Source organism: Pteronotus mesoamericanus, unplaced genomic scaffold, assembly GCF_021234165.1.
Source record: "Pteronotus mesoamericanus isolate MK-2021 breed Mesoamerican mustached bat unplaced genomic scaffold, CSHL_Meso_final contig_166, whole genome shotgun sequence".
NCBI classification, from domain to species: domain Eukaryota; kingdom Metazoa; phylum Chordata; class Mammalia; order Chiroptera; family Mormoopidae; genus Pteronotus; species Pteronotus mesoamericanus.
In genome coordinates, this window is record NW_026555066.1 from 1060996 (window position 1) to 1087867 (window position 26872).

The following is a 26872-nucleotide window of genomic DNA, read 5'->3' on the forward strand; positions in this document are numbered from 1 at the left end:
CAGGAGGTTAAAAATGCTGACCTCAGTGGTAGATAAAAAAATCAGAATAAGTGGTTTTCCATATTATTGGACAAAACAATCAAAACCACAATGGACACATCTGAACTCATGATTCACTTTCTGTCTCTTATATGCACTAGTCCTTTCCTACATAGAGAAATAAAGTGCAGAAATACAAACAGATCTTAAGTTGTCCACCTATACAGGTTCATTATCAATTTAGAAGTCCTGACTAGGCAACAAGAATGGTAAACATCAACAAAGGATCCTTACTTACAGTAAGACTGGTTGACAGTAATATCTATAGCCAGTCTTATTTATTAATTTATTCAACAAACATGTCAAGAAGCAACTGTTTGTGTGCAAGGTACTAGGAATAGAGATAAATCAGTTATAGATCTTGCTGCAAAGAACTTTCAGTTTTTTGGGGGACACAGACACAAAATATAAGAACAGTTGCTACTTGAGCTCAAGTGTCTTCTTCCCTTTCGCTAGGCAGAAAAAATAATCAGAAATTCACTCCATCCTTTTGTCATCTATTCTTCAGGGATTACTGATAGGCATATAGAGCTTCCCTCAATTTTAAGTCAGGGATGACATTTTGGAAGAACAAAAATTAGGAAACAAAGGTTCTACTTCTGGTAAGGATCCCATCAGATCAAACCCCTGTAGATACCAACAAAAAGTGCTGGACAAATATATTTTAAAAACTGACTGAAGGCAGCCCTGGCTGGTGTGGCTCAGGGGATTGAGTGCCGGCCTGCAAACAAAAGGGTCGCCAGTTGGATTCCCAGACAGGGCACACGCTTGGGCTGCGAGCTAGGTCCCCAGCAGGGGGCGCACGAGAGGCAACCCACACATCGATGTTTATCTCCCTCTCTCCTTTTCCCTCTCTAAAAATAAAATAAATAAAATCTCTTAAAAAACTGCCTGAACTCAAACAAAAGCAGATAGAAACTGGTAAGAAGGCACCACTCGGACAGTGGATGAATTTACCATTTTTAGGTTTTTCTCCTGGGGAAAGCCTTATAAAAGCTAAAGCTCAGGAGAAACCCCGTATTCTTACAGGATTGAAGAAAAAAAGGAAGCAGTCTGGTAGCACAGAGACTTCCAAGCCCAGGAAGCTTAGGGTGTTCCACCATTCAGTAGAGAAAGGTCCAGGACAGGCATTCCCTGACTCTTTACCCAAGGACAAAAGGCAACTCAGAGCGTTATGTCCCAAATCTCTACCCAGTAGTAAAGAGCCAGGCAGGCTCTGCAACTGCTGATGTTCTAACCAGCATTGGATGGAGGCCGGTTAAGTGCTTTCAGTACTTCCATAGCCCTACTGCCCATATCTAACACTTGAAAGCACAAAGGAGCACCTCCAATCCTACAGGAAGCACCAGTAGGATACAGTGAGTGCACAGCCAGAGCCAGAAGACAGAGGAGACCTGAATAACATTACAAGAGCTCAGAAATCTAAATTAGCATTAGAACTACAGCCCACAAAGTAGGATAAAATCTACAGGCGAAATTTAACAGGGCAAGTGTCTGCTAAAATGGATTTAAATATGATAAAAATTCTCTAACTGTATCCAGAAGATTCAGGATACAATAAAAGTCACTTGTCATACCAAGAACAAGAAATAGCACAACTCAAATGAGGAAAGAAACTCAACACACTAATACCAAGATGATTCAGATGTTGGAATTATCTGATAAGGATTATACAGCAACCATTAAAAAAAAGACTCTGAGTAATTATTATTTATCTGGAAACAAATGAAAAATAGAAAACTTCAAAAACAATTGAATTAATAAAAAATATAGGAACAGTTAAACTGAAAAATATAATAATGTAAGTTTAAAACTGCCCTGGCTGGTGTGGCTCAGTGGGTTGAGCATGGCCTGTGAACCAAAGGGTCACCAATTTGATTCCCAGTCTGGGCACATGCCTGGGTTGCAGGCCAGGTCCCCAGCAGGGGATGTGCAAGAGGCAACTACACATTCATGTTCCTCTCCCTCTCTAAAAATAAACAAATAAATAAATAAAAACTTTATTAAAAAACTACCTGGGCGGGCTAAATGGTAGACTGGGAATGACAGAAAAGAGAACCAGTGAACTTGAGGACAAATTAATATTTTTTCTACTCGATTGGAACAACAGAAGGAAAAAGATTGAAAGAAAATGAACAGGGCCTCTTAAACCTGTGAACAGCAGAAAAAGGTTGAAAATTCACATAATTGGATCCCTGGAAGGAGACAAGCAAGAATGTTGAATAAAAAAAAAAAAGCAATATTCAAAGAAATAATGGCTGAAAACTCCCAAAATTTGGCTAAAGACATAAAACAGATTCATAAAGCTAAGCAAACTTTAAATAGGATAAATCCAAAGAAATCCATGGCAAGATACAGCACAATGAAACTACTGAAAATCAAATTTTAACATCCACCAGGAAGTAAGAACATATAACTGATAGGGAAACACTAATTTGAATGACAGCGAATTTCTCATCTGAAAACATAGAGGCCAGAAAGAAGTAGCAAAATATTATTCAAATTCTGAAAGAAAATAACTTTTAACCAGGAATTCCATATCACCCAAAATATATATTAGAAAATAAATGAGAAAGAAAAGATATACTCAGACATAAGTAGAACAATCCATTGCTATCAGATTTATCCTTAAAGAATGAGTGAAGGAGGCATTCCAAAAAGAAAGGAAATAATAGAAGGAAGCTTGGAATTTCAGAAAGAAAAACAATGCAATGGGTAAAACTGAGGGTAAAATGCAGTCGGCTATTTTCCTTGTAAGTTTCTTAATCATATTTAATGGTTAAGACAAAATTTATAACATCTTCAAAGGGGGACCCAAAAACCTGAGAATTTATAAATAAAATATTCTCTATTTATTCTTAAATATTTAAACTTCAGTCACCATCAAAGCACTTTCCATTTGACTCTATACACCTGTCATGATGTTTTTTCTTTTCTTTTCAATAATGTTTATTCTAATAATGTCTCAATTTTTCCCCCTTTGCCCTCCTTCACCCATCCCACTCCGCCCCTCTCTCCCACAGTCAATTCCCACTCTGTTGTCCATGTCCATGAGTCATTCATACATGTTCTTTGTTTAGTCCCCTCTCCTTCTTTCCACAATTTTCCTCCTTCCCCTTCCCCTCTGGTCACTTTCAGTCTGCTCCATGTTTCAATGCCTGTGGTTTATTTTATTCATTAGTTTATTTTGTTGAATAGAATCCACTTATACGTGAGATCATATGGTATTTGTCTTTCACCGACTGGCTCATTTCACTTAGCATAATATTCTCCAGTTCCATTCATGTTGTTGCAAAAGGTAGGAGTTCCTTCTATCTTTCTTTTGTAAAATATAGATTGATTTTATTTATTTTTTAAAGGTCAAAATCCATTATAAAATATTTAAAAATTTAAATCCATTATAAAGTCTCAGCAATTCAAGAACATGACACCAGCGCAGAAATAATCAAATAGATGAATGAAATAAAATGAGCAATCTAGAAACAAATGTATATATCTAACAACGTAATATGATTAAATTGGTATTTCAAATAAATGGGGAAAATAAGGTTATTCAAATAAGGTGCATGAACCAATATAACTTGAAATAAAACAAATATAGAGCTCTATTTCACACATACAAAATATATTCAGGTGAGTTAAAAATCAATATGTAAAATCTAAGGAGTTTTCGGAGAAAATACATAATAATATTTTTCTTACTCTGAAGTAAAATATTCAAACCCAGAATCTATAAAGTAAAAAATTGACAACATGACTATATAAAACATTTAAGACTATACAGTAATATACATATAAAAAAAGGTAAAGGACTAGTAATAGAATAAGAAAGTATTTGCAACACATCTAAAAAAGGGTTAATAGATTTTGGGGGTTTTTTCAGGGGAAAAAAATCTACAAACATTTAATCAAAAATGGTTAAGAATACCAAAACATCATTGAAAACTTTTTTAAAATAATAGAAATAGGCAAGAAATATGCAAAAACAGGTTTAGTTTCAACAAATAATAAATTAACAATTAAAATAACACATCATTGTCACAATCATATTACTAAGTATTAAAAATATTAGTAATATCAAGTATTGGTAACTGTGAAAGGAACTGGGCATTTATAGATTCTTTTTCGTCATCTTCTTAATGCGGTCCCTTGAGCATATCTTTGTATGCTGGCTTGGTGGAGGTGTATTCTTTTAGCGTTCTTTGTCTGGGAAACTCCTTATTTTTGCCTTCCATTTTAATTGAGAGCTTCGCGGGGTAGAGCAGTCTTGGTTGAAGGCCTTTGCTTTTTATTACCTGGAATATTTCTTGCCACTCCCTTCCGGTTTGTAGTGTTTCTATTGAGAAGTCAGCTGCTTGCCGAAATGGGGCTCCCTTATAAGTTACTACCTGTTTCTCCCTTGCTTCCTTTAGGATTCTCTGTTTGTCTTTGATATTTGCCATTTTAATGATGATGTGTCTTGGAATGGGCCTCATTGGGTTCTTCTTGAGTGGGATCCTCTGTGCTTCCTGGACTTGTGTGACTTTTTCTCTCCTCCAGTTAGGGAAGTTTTCCATCATGACTTTTTCAAAGAGGTTCTCTATCCCTTCCTCCTCTTCTTCTCCTTCTGGTATCCCTACTATATGGATATTATTGTGTTTCAGGTTGTCCTGCATTGCCTTAAACGCCTCTTCATTCTTTTGGAGTTTTTTTTCATTTTCTTACCCTTCCTGGAAGCTTTTTTCTACCTTATCTTCCAGCTTACGTACTTGTTCCTCTGCTTTATTAAGCCTCCTTTTGATTCCTTCTACTGTGTTCTTCAGTTCAGAAATTGTATTCTTCAGTTCAGAAATTGTATTCTTCATTTCTTCTCATCTCTTATTGATAGTTTCTATGTCCTTTTTCATACTGATAGAGTTCACAGTAAGTTCCTTGTAGTTTTTTGTATTTCTCTCTGAGCTCACTGAGCTCACTGAGCTCATTGAGCTTCCCCATAACTGTTGTTTGGAACTCAATCTGATAGCTTACTTGCCTCTATTTCATCTAGTCCTCTTTCTGGTGATTCCTCCATTCCTTTTGACTGAGAGGTGTTTCTTTGTCTTCCCATTACTTGTGAGACTCTCCTTTTCTGCTTCTGCTTCTTAAATTGATCTGTCTTGATTTCCTGACTTTGTGGTATGAACTTCTATGGTCAGAGACCACTGTTTTCTCTTTCTGGTTCCACCTCTGATGATGTCAGATGTTGACCCTAATTTTAGTCAGTCTGTTCAAGACTTCCAGGAATCTGCTGTCTGTGGCTGTCTCTTTCAGTTGTTAATATAGTCACTCTGAACTCAGCAGTCAGGCTTAGAAACCACAGGGCAGGGCGGAGCCCCTTCTGGGGGTGGGGTTATTGGGTCGTCTCATGCTGCTGCTACTCCGGGGAGTGGTCTGCCTGAGCAAGATGGCTGCTGATGTACAGGGGAGGATTCCACACCAGGTTCCCGCTGGCTACTCTCTCCGTTTGCTCCCTAAGGCCTTCTTCCGCAGTCTCTCCTCAGGTGTCTCTAGCCCACTCTGTCCCTGCCTATGCCAGAGACTAAGGTAAGTGGCTGCAAATAAAAATTTATGCGGTGGCCCTTTAAAAGGCTTTTTGTATTTCCAGCCTCCCGTCTCTGGCAGAGAGCAACCCTGCTGCTTTTTGCAGATGGCTGTTATCTGCGTATTTTTTGAGCTCTGGTGCTATACGATGGAGATCCCCACTTATGGTTTAGATCCCGCTCTTCTCAGGGGGATCCAACTGACCATTTCAATATCCTTCTTGTGCTGCCTCCTGTGGGAACCCCCCCCCACCTTCTTGCATCTCTAATGCACTCCTTACCAGTTAGGTTGTGATAAAGCTGATTCTTTTGTCTATCCGATATTATAAGGCTCCTCTCTCGCTATTGTTCAGTTGTTTGTTCCAGGTGTTTTTCCACAGTTGAGTTGTAATTCCAGATTGGTCCTGGGAGAAGGTCAGTGTGACTTACAGTTATTCTTCCGTCATCTTAATTCTTCAAGACATTTTTTTCTCACTGTTCAAAACAGTCCTTGAACTCATCGATTTTGATGCCTTTTAGTGCTTCTGCCATTTTTTGTTTTGCCTCTTTTACATTGGCAAAACCTTTCCCTTTGAAGAATTTTTTCACCCAGAGAAGCTTGAGTAGGGAGGGTGGGGAGTGGGGTCATGCCATTTTAGGTCAAAAACTGCTGAACACTCAGCATGGTGTGGGCAAGTGTGCTCCTAAATCACCCATCATGAAATGGGCAAATACACTGAAATAGTCTTCAAAAAAAAAATATTTCACTGAAGCCACACAAAGCCCCTCAGAACAACGCCAGCAGATGCCCTGATACAGATGTGTTCCTAAAACACTTTACCTAGCAAGGAAAGCCAGTACTACATAGGGCCCTCCCTCCAGAAGATAGTTCCTTTTTTTTGCGGGGGGTTCCTCCCTTGTATAATGTGCATAACATATGTAGAAGTAATACTTCAAACAATTATATATTTTAAAAGTGGGAAGAGTAAAGGGATCTAATGAAAATAATGTTTCAATACTTAACTTGAAGTGGTAAAATGTCCATACCAGTAGAGCGTGATAAGTTATACCTAAATCAACTATTAAGTAAACTATATAACACAATATACTCAAAACAGTATCAATATAACAAGAAAGAATCCTATGAAACTTGCAAGTATTTCACAGGAAGGCAAGAATAAAAGAAACAGAGGTAAGAGAAACGAAGGAAATAAACAAAAAGCAAATACTAAAATGACAGACTTAGTCCTAAGATATTAATAATTATTTTAAATATAAGTGATTGAAATATACCAATTTACAGGGAGATATTGGTAGAGGAGATAAAAGCCAACTATATGCTTTTTACAAAAAACTAACTTCAAACACAAAATAAATAGGTTCAAAGTAGAAGTACAGAAAAAGATATGCTAACATTATTCAAAAGAAAGCAGGAGTATGTCTACAATATCAGATAATTTAGACTTCAGAGAAAAGAATATTACTAAGGATAAAGAGGGACATAATATAAAGATAAAAAGAACAATTCACCAAAAAGACACAGCATCCTAAATGTGGATGCACCAAACAAAAAGGCCATCAAACAAGTGGGAAAAAAACCAACTGACCTAAATGGAGAAATACATAAATCCACAATTATAGTTAGGAACTTCAACCCTACTCACAGTAATTGGTTGAGCCTCTAGACAGAAAATTAGCAAACACATAGAATAAATGAATTACTGACTAATATCTATGATGAATTTAAGATTAGAAAAATTCCTAAAAAAAATTAGTAAATTGGATCCAACAAGGTATACAAAGACTAATATATTATGACCAAATGGGTTTATTCCAAGGATGCAAGGCTATTTCAACAGTCAAAATAAATCAATGTAACCCACTTATTAATAGGTGAAATAAAAATCATATGATCACATTAACTCAGAAAAGGCATTTCTCCAGGAGTCAGGAATAGCGGAACTAACTCAACTTGATAAAGAACATGTATGAAAAATGTATAACTTATATCATAGCTAATGGTGAAAGACTTAATGCTTTCCCCTAAGTCTGGGAACAAAGTAAGCATATTCATTCTTACCACTCTCATTCTACATAGTGATCATAATTCTAGTCAGCACAATAAAAGAAAAATAAGAACTAAATGGCATACAAATTAGAAAGAGATTAAACTCTCTCTACTTTGGAGATTACATGATTGTCTACCTGAAGAAGTCCTAAAGATTCTATCAGGGGAAAAAAAAAACCTTACTCGAACTAACAATAAGTTCAACAAGATCATAGGACACACACACACACGGACACACACACACACACACACACAAATGAACTGCATTTCTATGTACTAATAATGAACATGTGGAAACTGAAATTTTACAATCCCTCCTAAGAAAATTAAATACTTAGAGATAAATTTAGCTAATAAATCAAAGTAGACCTCAATAAATGGAGAGACATATACTGTATTCATGTACTGAAGGACACAATATAATGAAGATGTCAGTTCTCCCCATTTCATATATAGAATGTAATTCCTATCAAAATCCACACAAATAAGCCCCACTGATTTTTCACAAAAGCGTAAAGAAGAATTCAACAAATGAATAGTCTTATCAACAAATGGCATGGCACTGGAACAATTGCACATGGATAGGCAAAGAAAAGGAAAAGAAAAAGAAAAACTCTCAATCTAAACCTTGCAACTTATTTAAAAAAATGACAAATTAACAGAGGTCATATAGTTCATAAATGAAAAACCATAAAATCATAAAACTTTTAAAAAACAGAACAAAATCTCCAGGGTCTAAGGCTAAGCAGAGTTAGACTTCATATCAAAGGCACAATCAATACACAATCAATACAAAAAAAACTGAAAGTGAAATAAGCCAGTCGGTGAAAGACAAATACCACTTATACGAGTAATCTCATGAACAAAATAAACTAATGAGCAAAATAGAACTAGAGGCATAGAAACATGGAACAGACTGACGGTGGCCAGAGGGGAGGGAGCAGGGATAATGGTGGAAAGAAGGGGAAGGGACTAGTCAAGGAACATGTATGAATGACCAACCCATGGACATGGACAACAGGATGGGGACTGACTGTGGAAGCAGGTGGTGGGCTGGGTAGAGGAGGGCAAAGGGGGGAAAACTGGGACAACTGCAGTAGAATAACAATAAAAAGGAAGTATAAAAAGAAAAAAATTGAATTTTTCCCTTTTAATTTCTTGAAAAATGCATGTTTATATAAGGGAGAAATTATAACATTGCATTGTGTGGTTTATAAAATCTATATGAAATAACTATAGCTTAAAGCCTGAAGGGAATAAATGATTGTTGCATGATTCTTATATTTTACATGATACACTATGAAATATAATATTAAATCTACATAAAAACAGAAGAGTTAAGAATATAAATTAAAATCCCTAGGATAACCACAACAAAAAATACTGAAAATGGACAAGAAACTTTTGGGGGCTTGGGATATGGTCACTACTTTTATTGTCGCATGTATTTGTCAACTCATTGAATTGTATGCTATAAATACATGCAACTTATTGTAAATAAATTATAGCTACATAAAGTTGGTTAAACATGGAAAGATCCACAGCTAAAATCATACTTAATGGTTAAAGACTGAAAGCTTTCCAACTAAGATCAGGAACAACATAAGGATACCCCATCGCACCACTTCCATTCAACATGACACTGGACATTTTAGCAAGAGCAATTGGCGGGGGGAAAGAAATAAAAGGTATCCAAATTGGGAAAAAAATTAAACCACATTACCAGATGATGTGACTTATATACAGAAAATCCTGAAGAATGACTCCCAAAATGTATTAGAGCTAATAAACTAATTTAGCAAAGTTTCAGAGTACAAGAGCAACACACAAATATAAGTTATACTTCTATAATTAGCAATGAAGAATCCAAAAATGAAATTAAAAAGATTCCATTTACAAAAATATAAAAGGTATAATTTAGGTATAAACTTAACAAGGTGGTATAATAAGTTTTCTATGCTGAAAAGCACAAAATGTTGCTACAAGAAATTAAAGAACACCAAATTTAAGGAAAAGTCATTCAAAATTCATGGATTGGAAGACTCACTATTATTAAGAGACAATACTACCTAAAGCAATATTCAGAGTTCACACAATCTTTATTAAAATCCCAGTTGACCTTTTGGAAAAAAATATAACAAGATGGTCCTAAAATCATATGAAAATTCAAGTGATCAGGATAAACCAAAACAGTCCTGAAAAAACAAAACGAAGCCAAAGATCTCATAGTTTTATCGTCAATTAATTTGCAACATGGGTGTCAAGTCTATTCAAAGGTCTTTAATAAATAGAGCTAGGAAAACTGGATAGCAACATGAAAAGAATGAAATTGGACACCTATGTCAAACTTTATATAAAAAATAACGTAATAAATCAAAGGCCTAAAACTTAAAAACTCTTTGAAGAAAACAGGAGAAAATTTATATAACCTTGGATTAGGCAATGGTTTCTTAGATATAACCACAAAAACACAGTAAAGCAAGCAAATATAGATAAATGGAATTTATCAAAATTTTTAAAAATTTATGCTGCGGACATTATCAAATAAGTGAAAAGATAACCCACAAAATGGGAGAAAATATTTGCAAATCACATATCTGATAAGGGTCTAGCATCTATAATATATAAAGAACTCTTACAAATCAACAATAAAAAGACCAAAAAGAAAACCCCCCAAAAAATGGTGAAGGTTTGGATAGCTACTTCTCCTAAGAAGATAAATATATAAAGGGTCCATAAGCATATGAAAAGATGCTTAACATCATTAGCCTTCACAGAAATGCAAATAAAAACCACTAGGAGATACCACTTCACACCCACTAGGATGCAACAAAGAAAAAGACAAATAACAAGTGCTGACAAGGATGTGTAGAAACTGGTGGGAATATAAAATGGTATAGCTGCTCTGGGAAATTTGGCAGTTGCTCAAAAAGTTAAACAGAGTTGCCATATGGCTCAGGATTTTACCACAGAAATAAATGTTCACACAAAAACTTGTACAAAAATATTCACAGAATCATTATTCATAACAACAAAAAAGTAGAATATATCCAAATATGATCAAATGACAAATGGGTATACAGAATGTACCATAATCTATTCAATGCAATATTATTTGGCAATAAGAATAAAGTACTGATAATTCTACTACATAAACCTTGAAAACTTAATCATAAGTGAAAAAAGCCAGACAGAAATGGCCATATACTGTATGATTTCATTTACGTGAAATGCCTAGAACAGGCAAATACACAGAAAGTAGATAAGTGAAAGCCGGAGGCTAGGGAGTTAGGGATCAAGAATGAAGAATGAGTCCTGGCTTGTGTGGCTCAGTGGACTGAGCATTGGCCAGCAAGGCCAGCGAGCAACCGGAAAGTCTCCTGGATGATTCCCAGTCAGGGCACATACCTGGGTTGCCGGCCAGGGCCCAAGTAGGGGCTTATGAGAGGCGAATGATCGATGTTTCAAATATTCTGGAATTAGTGGTGATACTCACACAACTTGTGAATACACAAAAAACCACTGAACTGTATACTTTAAAAGGGGGAATTTTATGGTGTATGAATTATATTAGGATAAAAAAAGCCTAGATAAATGTTTGGATAGGAATCGTTAAAACATAAAAGCATATATTGCTAAAAGAGCTAAAAAAATTAAAAGTGTATTCTTAAAAAATTTTTACCCGCCCTGACTAGTGTGACTCAGTGGATTGAGCATTGGCCTGAGAAACAAAAGATTGCCAGTTTGATTCCCTGTCAGGGAATATGCCTGGGTTGCAGGATGCGAACCCATTTAGGGGAGAATAACAGGCAACCAACTGATGTTTCTCTTCCTCTCTTTCTCCCTCCCTTCTCTCTCTGAAAATAAATAAATAACATCTAAAAAAACCCCTGATATTCTTAAAATTTTTTTCCCAAATAATAATAATTATAAACAGAAGGGCAAAGATAAAACATTAAAATGGTATGTGTAAATCTAACCATATTATTCATGCCATATCACCATTTCAGTAGATACAGAAAAAATATTTGATAAAATTCAACATCAACATTATCAACAAGATAAAAATTCTTAGCAAATTAAGAATAAAGGGAAAATTCCTCATCCAATAAAGAGCATCTAGAAAATCCTGTAACTGACAACATACTTAATGAAATATTGAGCATTTTCTCCCTGATATCAGAAACAAGACAAAATGTCTAGTATCTTCTTTACTATTTAACACTGTACTGGAGTTTGTGACCAGTGAAATAAGGCAAAAACAAAAATAAAAAGCATAAATATTGGTAAAGAATAAGTAAAACTGCCACTATAGGCAGATTATATAATCGTTTACATTGAAAATCCCTAGAAATAAAAAAAAATAACAAGAAGTAATATTGAATACACTGAAGTTTAGCAAAGTCATAGAATACGGGAACAATACACAAAAAACAATTTTATTTTATACACAAATAGCAGAAAAATAAATTTAATTTAAAAAGCAATTCCATTAATAGTACTGTCAAAACAAAACATTCAGAAGTAAGTTTACCAAAATATGCCTCTCCATACACATGCAAAAAAAAAATGTGCTAAAACCTAAATATTACAAAATATTGCTGAGAAATTAAAGAAATCATAAATAAATGGAGAAATATGCCATGTTCCTGTGTTGGAAGGTTCAATATTGTTACAATATTCTTTCTCCTCAAATTGATCTATGGATTTTACATAACCCTTATTAAAATTCCACCATTTCTTTGTAGAAATTATACATCTGATTCTAAGACTTACATGGAAATACAAAGGTCCTAGAATATCCAAAGAAATCTTAAAAAAGCAAAACAGAATATAAATATTTGTACTACCTAACTTCAAGACATACAATAAAGCTATGGCAATCAAGACATTGTGGTACTGGCTTATAGGTGGACAAATAGATCAGTTCAACAGGATATACAGTTCAGAAACAGATCCACATTTATATGGTAATTTGCTGTTGACAAAGCTGCCAAAACAATCTGATGGAAAAGAAAATATTTTCAACAACTAGAGCTTGAACAATGGGATGTTCATATCGAGAGAAAAAAGAACTTTGATCCCCTGCCTCACATCATTCATAAAAACTAATTCAAAATGGACTACAGAGTTGCATCTAAAACCTAAAACCACAAAACAGGAGAGCATCTTTGTAATGTGGGTATAAACAAAGGTTTCTGAAGCTACAGAAAGCAAGAAACACAACAGAAAATTTTGATGAATTAGACTTCACCAATAATAAACACATTGTCTCATCAAATGAAACTGAGGCAGAATAGTAAGAAGCTAGGAAAATTCCTTCACAAGTGGAGCAGGGAAACTGAGACAGATAGCTGGACAAAACAGTCAAGCTATTTACAGCCAGGTGCAGATGGTCACCTGCCTAGAGATGACAACATCTAGGCCTCAGTTGTATTTCAGCTCCAGGGCCAGCTACAATGACTAATGACCCCCTGCCCTATCACTGACCAGTCAGTAGGGACCAAGATCCTGAAAGGGTGCACATGCAAAACTGCTGAATATTCTGCTGAACCCTCCCCCTGAGACCTCCCCTAAGATTCCCACCTGCAAGAGAGAGAGAAAAGCCTCAAGACAAAGGACCCAGCACAAGACACCAAGGCGAGGTGAGATCTCCCTCTGAGGAGCAGCCTGCACTATTCCCTTTTCCCCCCTTCTTCACTCTCTTCTTCACACAAAGGCACACATTTCCTAACAATAAGGGACCCAGAGACTTTCAATCAGAGAGCAATGGGCAACAGCAGCTCTTCCCAGACTAATCCCCTGAATCTGTGCCCTAGGCCTCCCAGTGAATTAAGGCAGCCCACCCTAGGCTCTCCTGTTGCTTCTTCTATGCTAATAAGCCCTTCCTTGTTTTGCTGTCCCCCAGCTTTAATAAACATACCTTAATAGTCACCTGGATTGGTGTTGTGAAATCTTCCCTACACAAAGTCAAGAACCCACACACTACCCCTATCCCTAAGTAGACCCCTTTAGGGCAAGGTCCCCTCTCTGGTAAAAAAAAAAATTACAAAAATGAAAGCAATGTACAGACAGGAGAATATATTGTAAAGTATTTATCTGACAAAGAACTAGTACCCAGAATATATAAGAACTCCTATAAGTCAATAACAGCAAGGCAAACAACAAGCAAAATAAAATGGGCAAATGCCCTGTAAAGACACTTCAAAAAAAAAGATTTATCAATACAAAGCCAATAAATACACAAAATAGTGTTCAGCATCATAGTCATTAGGTATATGGAAATGAAACCACAATGAGATACCAGTATGCACCCACCAGAACAGTTAAAATAATGTTGGTGAGGGTGTGGAACTCTCATATACTGCTGATGTTAGTGTTAAATGGTGCAGCCAACTTGGAAAACTGGCTATTTCTTTAAAAGTTAAATAACTATTCTAAGACCTAGCAATACCTACTCTTAGGTATCATCCAGGAGAAATGGTAACATAACAAAAAACTTATAAAAGAATGTTCAGACCTGGCTGGTGTGGCTCAGTGGATTGAGTGCCTGCCTACGAACCAAAAAGTGGCTGGTTCGATTCCCAGTTAAGGCACATGCCTGTGTGGTGGGCTAGGTCTCTGTTAAGGGGTGCATGAGACGTAACCACACATTGACGTTTCTATCCCTCTTTCTCCCTCCCCTCCCCTCTCTCTCTAAAAATAAATAAAATCTTTTTTAAAAATGTTCATAGCAGCTTTATTCATAACAGATGAAAACTAGAAAACTCAGGTGTTCACAAATAGTAAAATAGATGAAAATTTTGGTATATTCATACAATGGGATAATACTGTGTAGTAAAAAAAATAACAAACTATTGATACACACAACATAGATCAATCTAAAACGTGCTGACAGAAACCTTACACGAGAGTACATATTGCATGATTCCATTTGTATGAAGGTCTAGAACAGACTAATCTATGGTGAAAAAAATACACAGTTGGTGGCCTGTGGTAGGGACTGACTGGGAAGGGCATGAGGGAACTTTCTGCAGTAATGGCAGTATTCTATATCAGGTGGGCAAACTATATACAGCCTGCAGGACAAATCTGGCCCACCACCTGTTTTTGTGAATAAATTGTATTGGAACACAGCCAAAGCCATTCTTTTACATTGTTGCCTATGGCTGTTTTCATGCATACAATAAGAAAGTTGAGTCCTTGTAACAGAGACTCTAAAGCCCACAAAGCCTTAGTTAGCCTTAAAGGTCTAGTTAAAGCCTTAAAGGTCTACTATTGTAGACCTTTAAAGAAAAGGCTTGCCAACTTGATAGTGGCTTGGGTTACACAGGTGTAATCATTTGTCAAAACGCAGTAAATTAACCCTGGCTGTTGTGGCTTAGTGGATTGAGTCCGGCCTGAGAACCAAAGGGTCACTAGTTTGATTTCCAGTCTAGGGCACATGCCTGGGTTGCAGGCCAGGTCCCCAGTAGGGGGCGCGTGAGAGGCAATCGTACATTGCTGTTTTCTACTCTCCCTCCCTTCTCTAAAAATAAATAAAATCTTTAAAAAAACTCAGTAAATTATAATTTGTGCATTTTACTGCACTTAAATGTAAACTAAAAAAAATATAAATACTGAGTTTTACTCAATGATATGAAGTATTTTCAGGATGAAGCATACTGATGTCCGCAACTTTAATTTTGAAATGTACCAGAAAAATAAAGTGAACTGATAAATGCATAAAGGGATCGCTAGAGCAAATACAGCAAAAGCTAACTGTATAATCTAGTTGGTAACTATATGGCTATTCACGCTACAATATTTTCAAGTTTTCTGTAAAATTTCAAAAATTTCTTTGAAATTTTTCTTAATAATATTTTGGGAAAATTCTTTTAATTAGGTAAGGAAAGGATATAACACATGGCCACAGAAATGAATATTCCAAAACAAAATACTCTGTGAATAACTCTATTCAAAAGAAATAAATCCCAGAAAAACATGCCTTGTCTGGAAAAAGTGATCATCCCTGTTAGGAATCAGCACACACACATAGGAATTCATTATAATTTATGCCAGCGATTTTCAACCAGTGTGGTGTGCCACAAGAATTTTGAAAACATGAATTGAGTATTTAGTCGAGGCACTGACCTTTTTTCCCTTAGACTGTCAAATAAAAAAATAACAACAGCCAACACAATAGCCATGCAGTGTGAATGAATCAAAATAATTCCTATTTTTTGTCCGATTGGAAAAAAAACATTTTTTGGTATACTGCAGAATTTTAGTAATTAGTTTATGCATGCCATCAAATGAAAATGGTTGAAAATGGCTGATGTATGCCCTTCATTAAGAGGGAATTTTATAAAACACACAGTATTTGAGATAATAGCTCTTTGTAACAATATATCATCATTAAAAAACTCTTATAGTACAGCATACCTTTTATCTAAGAACCTCAAGCATTTTATTAGCCAAACTCAATAAATTCGGGGACTTTAGGGTTATCTAAAGCATAACAGAAGATCAAGAAAGGAGTGAACTTAAATTCTCAGTTCCTTCCTTTAATTATTTCAAATCAATCACCCAAGTTAAAGACATCTCACTGAAGTCATTATACCCCTTTTCTCCAATTCTGGCAGAAAAGATACGATAGCTATCTTACAAAGATAGCTATCTGAATGGTGTAATGATTAATGCCACAGCTTCTGCAGCCAGGTAGTCTGAGTTCAAATCCTGACCCTCCTGTATGACATTGGGAAAGTAACTTAACCTCTCTGGGCCTCAGTTTCCTCACCTGTAAAATGGGGGTAATGACAGCTACTATTCATAGGGTTGTTGTGACGATAGTACATGTCAAGCTGTTAGAGAACAGTATTTGGCACCTAGGAATCACACAATAGTGATCATTAGTATCATTTCAAAAAGGCAAATGCTTTATTATAAATGTAGAACAATAAGATAGGCTCCTAACATTTTAGGACTAACAAATATACTGGCCTCCTTGCTATACTTCAAACATGCCAGACATACCATATTTTGCCTTGTATAATGCGCTCCCGTGTATAATGTGCACCCACGTTTTTGGCCCAAACTTTCAGGAAAAAAAATCTTTCATTTTAATTTTTGATTCAATTTTTATTTATTTATATTTAGAAACAAAACTGATTATCATATTCCAGGATATTATTTTGCATACGGATATTGTTATTGCTTTCTAGAGTTACAATTTTAATGCATAAGCATAAATAAAAGAATTAAAACATTTATATATATGTGGAATTAGTACTACCCATGTATAATGCACATCCTTATTTTTCCCTCAAAAATTTGGACAAAAATGTGCGCATTATACATGGTAAAATACAGTACCTCGTACTCCTCCCTCAGGACCTTTCCACTGATTACTGCCTCTGCCTGGAATGTACACTGTGGGCTCCCCCTCACACCTTCAGGTATTTGCTCAAAAGTCACCTTTTCAATAAGGCCTAACCTGATCACCACCTTATTGAATATTGCAACCCACTTTCCTTCTTACCCTGCTCTACATTTCCCTGATATTCTTCTACAATATTACATAACTTACTTTTTATTATGCTGTCTCCCCTCGATTAGGCAACTTAACTCAGTGATAGAAAGTAAATAACATTTTTGTTGTTTTTTTAAAACTTTTGTTTTTTATTCACTGACATATCCCAAGTAGGTGCTGAAATTTTTTTTTTGTTATCATCATTGGGTCTAATCCCTTCACTTTACAGATAAGGAAAATCCGAAGAGACTTTGATCAAGGCCACCCAGTGAGTAAGGGAAAGAGCCAGAAACAGGGACTGACTCCCAGTTCAGTGCCATTTCTACCATAGCTCACTATCTCACTGACCCTTGAACATTACAGAAAAATTACAATCATCCACCATTTTTTCCCCCAGGAGAATTTACCTTTGGAATGTCTTGGCTTTGCAAATGCTGCTGTGTCTGAAACAAAGAAATGCTTTGAAAGGCAGTGGAAGCCTGTAATGGAATTCTAAGTGTTGATAGATGAGCAGAGAAGACGGCTGATTTAGAAGGGCTATCCCAAAGCTTTGAAAGAGGGTCTGCTGTTGTAATTCATTTTGATGACCCAGAAACAAGTGCCAAGTTAGAAGATGGTTGACACTGGCTAGATAGCAGAATGATGCTATCCATACATGCTAGCTGGTGCTGTGCTAGGTTTTTCTGCAGGAGAAAAGACTGAGGACTGCTCTCTAATGCCTGAAGAAATTGAGGCTGCTCTAAAATTTGTATTACATATTGTGGTTCCATCCCTGCTGTTTGTAACCATTGTTGCAAAGGAGGTGTAATCTAGACTGTGTTTGTAATGGTCTTTCGAATACCTGGAAATGCATGAACTTGGTTAGGTGCCTGTGAATGAGGTACCTGCTGCTGGAAAACAGCATGTCGGCTACACAAAGAATGCTGTTGATTTATGTGACCTTCTTGAGTAGACAACTGACGGCTTTTCTGTGTTTGTCCATGAGGTGAATGAATTATCTGCTGATGCAGAATGAAAGCTGACTGAGAAAGCTGGCTTGGTGTTAGATGTGACTTGGAAAGCTGTGCAAAGAAGTATGAAGGCTGGATCTGGGCCTTAACGGGGCCTGTTGAATGAACGACATTTGTGCAGGGTGTTGAAACTGGCTTTCCATGGCCCTCTCAGATGTAAAGCTAGTTGACTGGACTTTTAGCTACTGTTGTCCTAAATTGATGTCTACTTGGAATGGAGCTTCAGAATGCTAGAAACTAAACAAAAGCTCTGTAGAATGTGTCTGTGTATCTAAGGTTGATGTTAAGTATGTCTTTTGTTGAAGAATTATTACCTTGGGGCTGTGTTAAATAGGCTGGTTGTTCAGATGTCTGTGCTATACAAGGTGTACCTGAGTATAACTTCTATTATTTTAATTTACTCCTCACTCAAGGACATTCTTTCACTGCTCTTATGGGGTGGGGTGGGGGAAAGGGGGAGAGAGGGGGAGAGAGGGGGAGAGGGAGAGAGAGAGAGAGAGAGAGAGAGACAGAGACAGAGACAGAGAGACAGAGATACATTGATGCGAGACAGAAACATCAACAGGCTGTCTTCCATATGCACCCGGACCAAGGATTGAACCTGCAAACTAGGCCTGTGCCCTGACCAGGAATTGAATCTGCAACCTTTCAGTGCATGGGACAAAGCTCCAACCAACTGAGTCACAGTGGCCAGGGCTGAGTATAACTTCTGATTGGCAGAGTTTGTAATTAATATGTACCTTTTTACTATTAGAAGGGTTCACTGTGTATATCTGCAGGGTTATGAAGGTTGTCTGTTCAGCTGTCTGGATGGTGGAAAGTTTGTCCTGCATAAGGGACTTGCTTCAGATGCAGTGCCTGGTAAGCAGGCTGTTCCATAGGTTGCACAGTGTAAGCTACTTGGATCCCATGTTGGCTGGTCTAGAAAAGATGTCTAAACAAGAGGTTGCACTGGATAAGCAGGCTTCCCTTGGGTTCGGGCTGAGTAAGGGGGCTCAACTGATGAGTGGACATGGATAAGAAATCTGCATATGGTCAGTTGGCTGTGATCCTAGTGGTTGCACAGTATAAAGAGAATGCTCTGGGGATGGCAGTGAGCAAAAGGGCTGTGCTGGAGTCTAGACTGGGCAAGTTGATTATGATGAGTAAGAAGCTTGTTCTTGGGGATGTATCACAAAGGGCAGCTGCTCAGGAGTCTTTAATAGGAAGGATGGAATTTCTGTAGGTGGTCCTAGGTAAGAGCGTTGAACAGAATAAGATGGCTGTTCCAATTTTTTAAAAAAAGTTGCCCAAGAGGTTTTTCCTTGTACAAAAACCAGCACTTTGTAAAAAGTATACAAAAATACAATATATAAAAGAAAAAGACTGCTCTCAGCATAAACCCAACAGCAGCTTATAAAACATAAACTATTCAGGTGAGACATCACTATCCTACTTCCCACCGATTCTCCAAAGACAGTTCCAGAAGTCAGTTGGCTACTGAAAACCATATTCCAGAAGGTACAGAGGCTTTTTTCACATTTCCACAGGGGTTTTCTGGTGCCAAGAAGCAACCTCAGAAATAGACCATCATGCACAGTAGGTTTAGAAGTTGCAGGTGGCTTTCCAAGGCCACAAACAGTCCTCTAACATCCTTCTTCCCCCGCTTTCAAATCCACAGCCAGCAGATACCTGCTGTCCTGGGCAGAGTTCTGGAGGAGGGCTGGTCCCTCTTACAGAGTCAGGGCTCCTGAGGTTTCCCACAGGACACTACAGGGTTGGCTGCCTTTTACAGACTGGAGGCTGCACCTGGAATCCACTTGAAAGTGCCCACCTGGGGCAAAACCAATCATGGTCCACTAAGCAGAGTTCCCACCATGAGGCTAGGCCACCTTTTGGAAGACTGGATGAGTACCAGCAGCTCTCCTAGTAAAAACTTCAATAAGACCCAGATTCTGGGACAGGGATCTGACTCATTCCAGGCTGGCAGGTGGCCCAAGGGTGGCTGCAGAGACAGCAAGCTCCTTGGAGTTGCAAGAGAAGGGACAGGTTTGCATGGTTCTAGCAGAACTTCAAACTTAGCCCTCAGGGACTGAGATGAGAGGGACCTGAGAAATAAGAACTGGTACGTGCAGTTCTCCCTCCTGAGGTGCCTGACATCTGCCTTGAGAAAAGATTCCAAGGTGGAAGACACCTGAGTAGGGAACAAATCCATAGCCAGGACCCCAAGCCATCTCCAGGCTATGACCCATTTCCCTGTGTCTGGGAGAAACACTTCTGATTTGTGGGAAAGGGGTGCTGTAGAACCCTTTGCATAACAAAGGTGGAAGGAAACATAAAAAGTCCCTTATGAGGACAGAATGGTCTCTCCCTCAGAGGAAAGGGCCCAGAGGGCTTTGAGACAAAGAATCTAGAGGCTAAGCTCTTTAAATATTCTCAAGGTTGCACGGCATTGAGAGTGGGAGGAAGGGAATCATCTAACGTCATAATATATATGCATATATTAAAAGTTTCCAACTCCTCATCTACTGTAAAGTGTCTGACAGTAAGGTAACGGTCCATGTTGATCAAGTCTGTGAGCTTGTCTTCACCCAAGACAGCTCGTATGTCTCCTGGAAAAAGGAGCCTCACGGACAGAATCCAGGCCCAGCTGTCCGATCATCACCCCAGAGACAGCAGCAGGAACATCTTTTCCCAGACTAATGCTCATCTGCAGTGTGACATTTCATGCAGGTTAGAGGTCCTGACCACATCCACCACCTGCTACATAGCATCTGTCAGACTTTTCTCCAAAGCTAGTAAACTAGGTAGACTGCAGGGCTCCCCAGTCAGCTACCTGCCTGAGAAGCCAAAGGCACTAGAGAAGACCCAATGCTCCCATGAGTTAGGGAAGAGGGAGAGCCAGGGTTCTAGGTTTCCAAGAATGCAAGCCCTTATTGTGTGCACCGGCTGCAAAGCATCCTGAGATCTATTGTCCAGACTTTCCTACTCATAACCAAAATGTGCAAATTACTGAAGGGGGAGAAAAGGTTAAAAAATAAACTCCAGCCCTGGCCGGTACAACTCAGTTGGTTGGAGTGTTGTCCCATGAACCAAAAGGTCCTGGTTTGATTCCTGGGTAGGGTACATGCCTAGGTTGCAGGTTTGGTCCCTATTAGGGGTACATGCAAGGCAACCAATCAATGTTTCTCTCACACATCACTGTTTCTCTCCCTCTCTATCTCCCCCCTTTCCTTCTCTCTAATATCAATAAGCATGTTCTCGAGTGAAGACAAAAAAAAAACTTTTTTAATAAAAAATAAAAATAAAATTAAAAAATAAAATAAACTCGTAAGAAAGAGCAGTCAGGCTTTTTGGTCTGTTAGTAGCTACTGAGGTATGCAATTCTTTTCTGCAGCTGCTGCTGCCGGGATCGGAGCTGCCTTTTCTCTGTAGCCAATCTCTTCTCGGCCCCAACCAGGGCTTGCACATATTCCAACGCCTTTCTTAGGATCACCACTTTGGGAGCCTTAGAGCAGCTGGCCAGGGCAGGTATCTGGTTCCTCAGGGCCAAGAACCTCCAACGAAGGTCATTCCGCCTTTTACGCTCCAGGAGGTTGTGTTTCTCCCTCTTGGTCACATCCTCAGTATCAGAATTGAGAGGTTTGGGATGGCAGGACTGGGGAGCATCACTTTCTATAGCCAGGGGGCTCACAACCTCTTCAAGTACCTCATCTTCCTTTTCCTCTGGATCATCTCTCTCCAGAGCCTCTTCTTGGGGACCTCTCTTTGGAGCCCCTCCATCGGAGCAGCTTTCTGGAGGCAAACGGGCAGCATAGTTGTGTTGTTGCTGATGGACAGAGATGTGGAAGTGTCTCATGCAGGGGTCCAAAGGGTCTGCTTGCACCATGATGGTGACCGGTTTCCGTACATCCAGGGGCTGTTTCTGCTTCATTGTCACAACATCATTTCCTTCACCCTCCAAGTCGCTAGGGCTCTCAGACCCCGAGCAAGCCTGGGTCTTGGGCTCGCCCAATGGACAAAGGGCAGTGGGCACTGGGTTGCCGACTTCATGGCTGGGAGTGCAGTCCGGGATACCGGGCACCTTGGATGGGTTCCCCCGGGGCACACCAGTGGTGAGCCTGTTGCTCACCACTCTCTCTAGCCGTTCCAGGGCTGAGAAGCCACTCCACATGCAGTCACGGCGGATGATGGAGGCATAGTTCCTGCCCCAAACTTTTGAGTGGCCCCGGGATTCTGCCTCATCCCCTGTGCCCCCTCCGGGCCACAGCTCTGTGGAACCAATTCCAGGGGCCAGGTCCCTGGCACAGGGACCTGCACCCCAGGACGGCAACGTAGGGGGTGATGGCACCAGCTCGAATTTCTTCCAGATGTCTTCGCTGGGCAACCTGGAACGGTAGAAATCCTCCCCGCAGTCATAGTCATAGAAATAGTGTTGGTACGAGTTGAACTCCACATCCTCTCCCTCACACCTACCACCTGCCACCGGGAGTGGACCCACTCCAGGTCGTTGAATCACATTTTCAGTACCACCCTTTGGCTGCCGCCGACTTGCGTGAGCTTCAGACTCCCACAGAATACAATCTTGCTGAACATTTTTCTGTGGTGATGCCATAATCTTAGGTTGTAAAATTAATGACTGCTGCTGAACAGAGGCTTGGAAACAAGGCTTCTTGAAATGCATAATTTGACTTTGTGGCACAGAAGAACCTGGAGTTATAGACTCATGATGTGCTACTGGGTATGGCTGGGATACTGAGTGTATCTTTTGTGAAGGCTGATGGGCCCCTGAATGGCCCTCAATGGAACTAGAAAGGAGCTGTGCTGTACCAGCAGCATTCTGTGCACTGCTCACATATTGAGCAGAAGAATGATTTGACAAAACTTGAGGGTGATTAACCAGTAAGAAATTAGAAGTCTGATTGGCATCTGGTGATTTCGTTAATGCCTGATTCCAATTTCTAGGACCAGGCTCAAGTTGAAGACCAACTGTTGGATGCTGGGAAGTAACATGTGTAGCAGGCAATGTGTGAGGAGAAACTGCAGAAAAGACTGGTTGTGGAACTCCAGTAACTGGCAAGTCTAAAATCATAGGTTGGGATGAAGTTTGTCCATCTGCTCCATAGCTCAGCTGTAGTTCCTGGTGCTGGTGCAAGGAAAATTTATATTATGAATGCATAGAACAAGCCCATTTTAATGGGACTGTCCCAGACAAAATGATAGATGAAATAATGCTATGTTCCAAAAATTTCATCAAGTTACCAAAAAGATGCTGGACATAACATTAATCCTATAAAAATCCCAATGCCATGAGTAAATATTAGTTGAATACACTAATGAGCTGAGACCAGTCTCAGCAATATATGTTCATGAATTCCCATTTATTGCAACTGCCACATTACTCATTCAAAACCTGGTTGAGATTCAGTGTAACTGAACCTGACATCATCACACACCATACAGTGGAAGTTCCAAGAAGAGGCTCAAAAGGATTTCAGCATAATAGCTAAAATGAACATAGAAGATCACTTAAAAGGACAGGGAAAAGTTGGATGAATAAATATAGGTTCGCTGCAATGAGTCCTAGAACTTGAACCACTACACTGATAAAAGACCCCCAATGGCCCTGGCTGGTGTGACTCAGGAGATTGAGTGCCGGCCTGCGAACCAAAGGGTTGCCAGTTTGATTCCCAGTCAGGGCACATGCCTGGGTTGCAGGCCAGGGCCCCAGTAGGGGTGTGTGAGAGGCAACCACACCTTGATGTTTCTCTCCCTCTCTTTCCCTCTCTAAAAATAGATAAATAAAATCTTAAAAAATAAAAGATCTTAATGGTCAAAGTGCTTTCTTATGTGGCTTCAACATAATAGGTGGAACAGGCAGGCTACAAAATAGTATGTGATGTTTGTGCTTAACAATAGTATATATGTATACATAGAAAATCTACCCCCAAAATGTAAAAAATAAATTCTCCCTAATTAGAGGGATAAGAGGTGATTTTTACTGTCTTCTTTACAACTTTATGGGCTTTATTTTTTAAGTAAGTAACACCTTTAAAATAACTTTTTAAATATTTTTTTTAATTTTGGAAACACATTTTAAAATACACATAACTGTATAGTTAAGTGGTTGAACCTAAATTAATTTAAATATCCACTCAACGCACTTTGCATTATAGTCTTAGAGACAAATCAAACCACAACATGAGCTCAGTTACAAATATGTACCATATCACGTACAAACACTATCAAATACCAGGCACTGTCAATTATATCAAATTAAATCTGCCCCTGGCTGATTTTAAGGGTATCAGGCATTTGTCAAATATGTGTATGCTTTCCCCTACAAGACTATGAACTCCTTGAGAGCAAGGACCATTATTTTATTTTTATTTTATTTCTTTTATTTCCTCAGAGATGGCAGTCATTAAAAGTTTATTGATGAATTATGACAGACCATGTATCAATCTCTTAAAAGAAACAGATGAACAAGCTGCTAACTAAATCATATACAGAGAATGCCTACTAGCTTAGACCATCTCATTCCCAAAAGCAGAAGGCACATGCACACAGGGGATGGTGAGGTTGAGGAAAGAAAATGAAGTGATGGCAAAGAAAAACCCAACCAAGTGTCCAGGGCCCATAAAATAGGGAACCAGGATATAGTCTGGAAAATATGAACTCTCACAAAGACTGTTTACTTATTGCCAGAAATGAGTAACACTGACTTTGAGAATGTAAAAGACAGAAGCACTTATTTTTCCTACAGAGATAAACATGAATCAAAAAAGTCAAGAATTTATAGGAAAGTGCTAAAAATTATAAGAGGCTATTAAAAATACTATTTTTAATCTAAAAGATATCCTCCCACATTCAAACCGGGCTGGCAAAGCCCAATACAAAGAACAAACAATCATTACCAAGAGAGAGACATCTAAGTCCTAACTACATTTTGTTATCTCATATACACAGTTCAGTTTCTTTTCCAATCATAAAAGCAGTGTCTCAAGAATCTAGTTACACAATGTTAGTTTAGGTACATCCTCAAGAAAAATGTCTTAGGTGAAGGAAAGCATAAATAACTTAGCTTTCAGTGACTTTTATATAAACTATGGTGAATTTATGAAAGAAAGCCTTTGCCTGTCAGAAAATCTAGGCAGTGTTAGATATGTTTAACTGAATACAGAACCTCCAAAGTGTATCTTACCTTTATCTGTGAGACCTTCTGGACAGTTAATGGGGACACCAGGGGTTGTGAGACAACTGGCGGTCCAAGGACATGTACAGGCAAAACAGTGGACTGACCTTGAGCCAAAGGCAAAATTTGGGGCTGAGTCAGCTTTGGCTGCTTCTGCAACAATTAAATAAGAAAAAAAGGTTAAAGATAAACTCTCCCATTTACAGTAAATATACTGATTATATATTTAAAAATGTAACAGCTCATCTCACCACTGAAACCTGCTGGTACTGTCCTACAAGCTGCTGGGATGGATAAATCTTCCCTGGAACATTTATTTCAGCCTGTGGGATGTTAGAAACCATTTGAGAACCCATCATCTGGTCTAAGGAATAGGCTGTACTGGGCTGATTTGTATCTGAGTGTATAACAGATCCAGCTCCTGCCTCCAACAAAGTGTCACCTACAACAAAGAAAATAAGCAACAGGTAGAAGTAAAAAGTTGAAGCACCAGGTCCAAATGGTAAGTGTTTCTTTACTTTTTTTACACTAATAACCTGAGACATCTTCAAATAAAATATGTACACTGCAGAATTAATTAAAAACTATCATGTGAATTCTCTATGCTGACACTATACTATAACAAAAATTTTCTTACTACAGCAAAATGTAACAACAAAGAATCACATAAAAATTCAACTCCATTTGCTGGCCATTTTATATATATCCCTAATTAATCTATACCTGGCATTAGGATTTCAGTAAAATCTAATTATCATATTCTTTCTCATTCTCCTAGAAACTGGCTAGAGAATAATACTGTCTTTATACAGCAATTAATTATTACTATGAAAATACTATGTCCTTCTAGAGAAGAGAATGCATTACAACAGAAAAAAATTAGAGAAACTGTGTTAATTTTATACTGGAGTCCAAAATACAAAGGGTCTAAAAGTCTAAAATATTCCTTCTTGAATACATTATAGCTTCAGTTCCTAATTTTATTTTTTAAAGGATTTATTTTATACTCTTAAGATGGTAAAAATAAAACTATTATAATCCTTATGCCACTAGCACCTTGGTCAATTCACTTAACAGAAGTTTAACTTTAAAATAAAACTAGCGGATCACTTCTCAGTCTTCTGGTTCTAAGATCAAGTGTAAAATAAAACTAGCTGGCTGGTCTCTTTCAAGAATTTTGGGATTTTTTGTTTTTTTAATATATATTTTATTGATTATGCTATTACACTTGTCCCATTTTTTTCTCCCCTTTATTCTCCTCCACCCTGCACCAACCCTCCTCCCAGCATTCCCCTCCCCTCCCCTTAGTTCATGTCCATGGGCCATACATATCAGTTCTTTGGCTTCTCCATTTCTTACACTATTCTTAACCTTTGCCTGCCTATTTTGTACCTACAATTAATGCTGCTTATACCTTTTCCACCATTCTTCCCCCTCACTCTCCCCTCTGATCTCCATTTCTGTGATTCTGTTCCTGTTCTAGTTATTTGCTTAGTTTTCTTTTGTTTTTCACGTTCAGTTGCTGATAGTTGT

At 38.2% G+C, this 26872-nt stretch overlaps 2 protein-coding genes across 2 annotated transcripts in view; both read right to left on the minus strand.

Moving 5' to 3' along the window:
• WNK3 (WNK lysine deficient protein kinase 3) overlaps positions 1-26872 on the minus strand; it is a 124631-nt gene that overhangs the window by 56795 nt on the left and 40964 nt on the right. The window contains 2 exon segments of the mRNA XM_054565693.1: positions 25349-25486; positions 25579-25781. Coding sequence (XP_054421668.1) covers positions 25349-25486; positions 25579-25781 — 341 coding nt within the window.
• LOC129064567 (protein L-Myc-like) lies at positions 21506-23236 on the minus strand. The gene has a single exon (XM_054565703.1). The coding sequence runs from the start codon at positions 23234-23236 to the stop codon at positions 21506-21508; it is 1731 nt and encodes a 576-aa protein (XP_054421678.1).

Coding starts and splice junctions, on each gene's coding strand:
- LOC129064567 (XM_054565703.1), bottom strand. CDS start 23,236: ATGATTTTAGACTTGCCAGTTACTGGAGTTCCACAACCAGTCTTTTCT.